At 45.7% G+C, this 5,000-nt stretch overlaps 1 protein-coding gene across 1 annotated transcript in view; it reads right to left on the bottom strand.

The window, feature by feature from the left end:
- LOC143277625 (uncharacterized) overlaps positions 1-5,000 on the bottom strand; it is a 7,113-nt gene that overhangs the window by 1,334 nt on the left and 779 nt on the right. The window contains exons 2-3 of the mRNA XM_076582509.1: positions 1,319-2,265; positions 1-734 (exon numbers count right to left, since the gene is read on the bottom strand). The exon at positions 1-734 is cut by the window's left edge and continues 1,334 nt beyond it. Coding sequence (XP_076438624.1) covers positions 1-734; positions 1,319-2,258 — 1,674 coding nt within the window. The 5' untranslated portion in view covers positions 2,259-2,265. The remainder of the gene's footprint in view (positions 735-1,318; positions 2,266-5,000) is intronic.

Below are 5,000 nucleotides of genomic sequence, written 5' to 3'. Positions count from 1 at the left end.
GACACACACCTGGTGCACCAGGTTTGTCTGGTAGTCTGACACCAGGACGTGGCCATCACCCGTGTCAAACAGGTAATCAGGTGACTTCAGTCCTGTCAGCCTGGTGCTGTCGGTCACCGTTGTGACCACGTGACCCTGTCTGTTCAGCACGTCCACGGAAGCAGGACCGGTGTATGAACTGACACAGCTTACTATCATGTGTCCGTCTCTGTGTCCGGCTATACCGTCATACATTCTGTTGGTCCGGACACGTGACCGCACAGTCACGGTGTTGGCGGTAACGTTGACCAGGCAGATGACTGGTTCATACGTCGTCACGGCCACCAGACCGTCAGACAGCTCAGCCAGGCGGTATGGTCGTTCAGGAATGGAGAGAGAGGACACAGTGTGGGGGGGCGCCATGCCCATCACCTTCACCTTGTTGTTGTCAAGGTCCGCCATGACCAGTCGGTCGTCAGGCAGACAGACAACGGCAGTGATCCAGGGTGTGAGTGTGTCGTCTGCTGTTGTGGGTGACGCCTTGAACACACACCGTGGTGCCGCCGTCATCACATCAACAGGTGGGGTGAAGGTGGGGGTGGCAGGGTGGGTGGGTGGAGAGAGGGGTGGTGATGTGGGGGTGGTGGGGGAGATGGAGGGTGAGGGGAGGTGAGCTGAAGTGGGGGTGGGCATGGAGGAGGGGGGTGACGCTACAGGTGTAGTGGAGGTGGAGGCACCAGCACTGGTCTGTTGGTCTGTAACAGTCATCATCATCATCATTAGATGTCATCACAACTGTCGTTGTTACGTCGTCATAATGATCGTCATCGAAGTCATCTTGATAAAAACAAATGTAAAAACTAAAACAAACAGAAAAAAACATCTTCAAAAAATTATTGCAGATAAGTGGAGAAGAAATATACAAATGTTTTGTATAGTGTCGGGAAACGTGGTATCACAGGCGTATGGTGATGTGTTTCATTTTTTACGTCATTCATTGTGACGTAATGTTTTCAAACCGTGTCCTTAGTGTCAACACACACACACACACACACACACACACACAGATGCATATCTACACAAACACACACACACACACACACACACACATATGAATACACACACACACACACACACACACAGAGTTATTCTAAAGGCAATCATCTTTATATCATCAACAATATTATCCTTATCATCATAATTATCAGCAGTCTTTATAAATATCCACATCACCATTATCATCATCATCATTATCTTCACAAATACCGCCATCATCACCATCACCATATTTTTTTCTTTCAAAATCCCTTCCGCCCTTCCCATTCCCTGAGTCACTGACCTGCAGAGTTCAACAGGTCACTGAGCTGTTTCCTGATCACCTGCACTCTGTTCACCTCTGGCCACTGACGTCCTCCCCTTAGTTCAGACACACGTCTCTTCAGAGACTGTGCCTGTACGTGCAGCGTGACGTCAGGATCGGTGACGTGAATGACGAAGCTGTTGGGATCAGTGCCCTGGATGACGTGGAGACCAGGCAGGTGCTGCTGGTAAGAGTTCAGGGCCTCTCGGTGTGCCTGAACCCTGTCCAGAAGCTGCTGTCCCAGGGTCACGATGTCCTGCAGTGTGGTCTCCACATGCAGCTCCTCTCTGTATGCCTCCTGCAGCAGTCCCACCTCCTTCCCCACCCACTCCTTCCACTCCTTCACACCGCTTGATTTACTACGTGACTTACTACTGGACTGGGGGTCATTTCTAATGCTGTCCAGTGAGGTTGTGGACTGGATGGATGGAGACCTGGGTCTGGGCGTGGCATGGGCAGCGGATGGAGCGTTCAACAAAGACTGAGGTAATACTGCCAGAAGGTGGTCTTTTGTGGCTCGACCTCGCACATGGTTCTTGGAACAGGTGTCACAAAAAAAATCATGGCAATCCACACAGACACGAGTCGCCGGATTGTTGTCACAATTGAGACAACGGATGTCTGTGTGGGCTGCCAGTGCCTGGTGGACCAGCTGTTCCATGACGGGGTCTGTCCCCAATTGGTCGACGATCTGGCTGAAGGGCTGGTCCCTGGGGAGGCCCAGGTGTTGACTGCACATCTTACAGACAGCCTCTGGGCCGGCCTGCTGCCGCTCGTCACGAAGACACATTCTGCAGAGGATGTGTCCACAGCCCAACAGGACAGGACCCAGACACAGTGACCCGCAGTGGGGACAGTCCGTAACTGACGTCACAGAACCTCTGGACTGTGGGGTAGGGGATCGCCCTCCTGTTGCCATGGTGAATCTGATGAAAAGAGAAATAAACATAGAAAACTTCTATGATGACACTGACACTACAGTCTACTTTTCTCACCACACATGCAGGCATTTCCATTGTGTTATGAAATTGAGTAAGTGCATTAATAGAATTATGATTTTGCTTTTGCAGCAAGGTTCGGAGATCCATACAGACATTAATTTCCTGTCAAAAACTCAAGCATAAAACACTCTATAAAAGGACAGGCTTACAATAAGGACATTTTTTTCAGTATTGTAGCAGTGACCTGGGGTGATAAGAAATATAGCATTACAATATAAACTATGAGCTGTGATCTCACTAACCATTCAATGCCAGGGAAACATAACTCCTGCTGCAGTGTCCCTGTCTGATAATTTTCCATGAAAATGGCCATAGATTATCAAAGCATCTACAGGCTCAATTGTTTTCATCAAAATCATAAGTTTTCCTGAAATGAAACTGACCAAACTTTCTATTCAATATTCTGAAAATATGGGGCATACATTATAATTTGGAGCTGGTTGATCAATAAAGTATATCTTAGCTACATAATTTTACATTTCTAAATGCACAAAACACACCTATGTAAATATGAATGTTTCAACAAAAGACAGCACAAAGTATGCAAGCAATGAAAGCCCACTCAATACAGTCCTCATATCCAACGTGCTGTGAACTTAACTATGAAAGCAATCAAACTATCAGATGACACACAGTTTGGAACAAGTTCAAAATGCGTGCAGTCTTCCAAGTCCCCCAAATCCCCCCTCTCCCTCCCTCCTCCACTCCCTCCCCCCTCCACTTCCTTTCTCTGGCATGCCTTTCATGTGGTACTCACCTGTTCTGTTTCCCCCACCCACTCCCTTGACCATGTCCCCCAATCTCCACACAAAAATCTCGGAGATTTTCATGTTTATATGATTCATGTCTCACCACTATATGCGTAAATGCCAAAACAATCAGTGTCTGCAGTATAATTTGGGTCAATATACCCACACACTACTTGAAGTTGACCTATGAAGCTGGTGTTGCCAGCCATGTGTGTGATCGTCCACTGATTGAGCTGGCTGTTGGTCAACGTTTCAAGCCACACATCATGCCATGTACTGCATTAGGACTGTGTTCATGTTCATTCATGTTTGAAATAAAGTCTTCTGGGTTGGACAACGCTTATGATGCTCCATATCTTTTTGGCTGACGGAAAATTCGAGAAAGACCGATGACGGGTCAGCCCATTATGTTGGCAATACAGTTACAACTACAGTTTGATGGGTCAATCCGACATGCAGGCAGGTAACTGGTTAACCAATGACACATCAGTATCACTGATAATAATAATAATAATAATAATAATAATAATAATAATAATCTACATTCATATAGTGCCCTTTCTCTATAAGAGCTCAGGGCGCTTTACATGAAAGAAAATGTTACAAATTACATAATTATAAATCATTCATGACCACTCCTCAAAACCCCTCCCTTCCCCACAATCTCCCCCTCCCACTCTTCATGAATCCAAATTGAGCTGACATGGATGGTGCTGGAGATGAAGGAAGCTGCAAGTGCTTATAGATAGGTTTTAAACAGATGAGTTTTTAGTGATGAGCAAAAAGCAGAGATAGAATCAGATCCACAGATATGATAAGGAAGGTTGTTCCAGATATGAGGAGCAGCAAAGAAGAAAGAACGTTTACCATGGGTTCTTGTATTGACAAGAGGAATTTTCAAAAGGTAACAGTCAGAGGAAGAGTGGAGATTTCCTGAGGGAGTGTAAACAGAGAAATATGGTCAGTACATGGGACTCTGAGAGTCAAACGGGCAGCATTGTTTGAAGGTTTTTTGTTTTTTGTTTTGTGTGTGTGTGTGTGTGTGTGTGTGTGTGTGTGTGTGTGTGTGTGTGTGTGTGTGTGTGTGTTTAATTCACTGAAGAAGATTATGTGGACAGCCTATGAGAAAGGAATTACAGTAGTTGATTCGTGACAGCACAAAAGTTGAAACAAGAGTTTTTGTAGTTTCAACAGAAAGGTACTGATGGACAGAGTTGATGCGATGAAGTTCACAATTTACAAACTGAGCGTGCATACTGAGGTTTGAGTCAAGAATGACTCCAAGGTTCCTTGCTGATTTAGAGAACTGAACTGTGGCATCACCAACCACAATAGAGGCAGAAAAATAAGTAGATGTTGACGTTCTTACAGAGGAAATAATCATAGCTTCAGTTTTGTCAACATTTAACTTCAGTTTGTTGATTGTCATCCAGGATTTTACATCGAGAATGCAATCCTGCATAGACGGAATCAAGCTGTATACTTGGTTTGGTTCTGCAGACTTTTATAGCTGAGTAACATCAGCAAAAGAGTGGTGAAGAACAGAATGACCAGAAATGACATCAGAAAGAGGAGTAGTGTACAGAGCGAACAGAACGGGGTCCAGGACAGAGCCTTGTGGCACACCATGGGAGATTAGGGTTGGATCAGACTTAAAGTGGAGTGATGGCCTAGAGGTAATGCATCCGCCTAGGAAGCGAGAGAATCTGAGCACACTGGTTCCAATCACAGCTCAGCCGCCAATATTTTCTCCCCCCTCCACTAGGCCTTGAGTGGTGGTCTGGACGTTAGTCATTCGGATGAAATGATAAACTGAGGTCCTGTGTGCAGCATGCACTTAGCGCACGTAAAAGAACCCACGGCAACAAAAGGATTGTTCCTGGCAAAATTCTGTTGAAAAATCCACTTTGA

The sequence above is a fragment of the Babylonia areolata genome, chromosome 34 (genome assembly GCF_041734735.1).
Source record: "Babylonia areolata isolate BAREFJ2019XMU chromosome 34, ASM4173473v1, whole genome shotgun sequence".
Taxonomy (NCBI): domain Eukaryota; kingdom Metazoa; phylum Mollusca; class Gastropoda; order Neogastropoda; family Buccinidae; genus Babylonia; species Babylonia areolata.
This window is presented reverse-complemented; position numbering and strand designations above follow the sequence as displayed.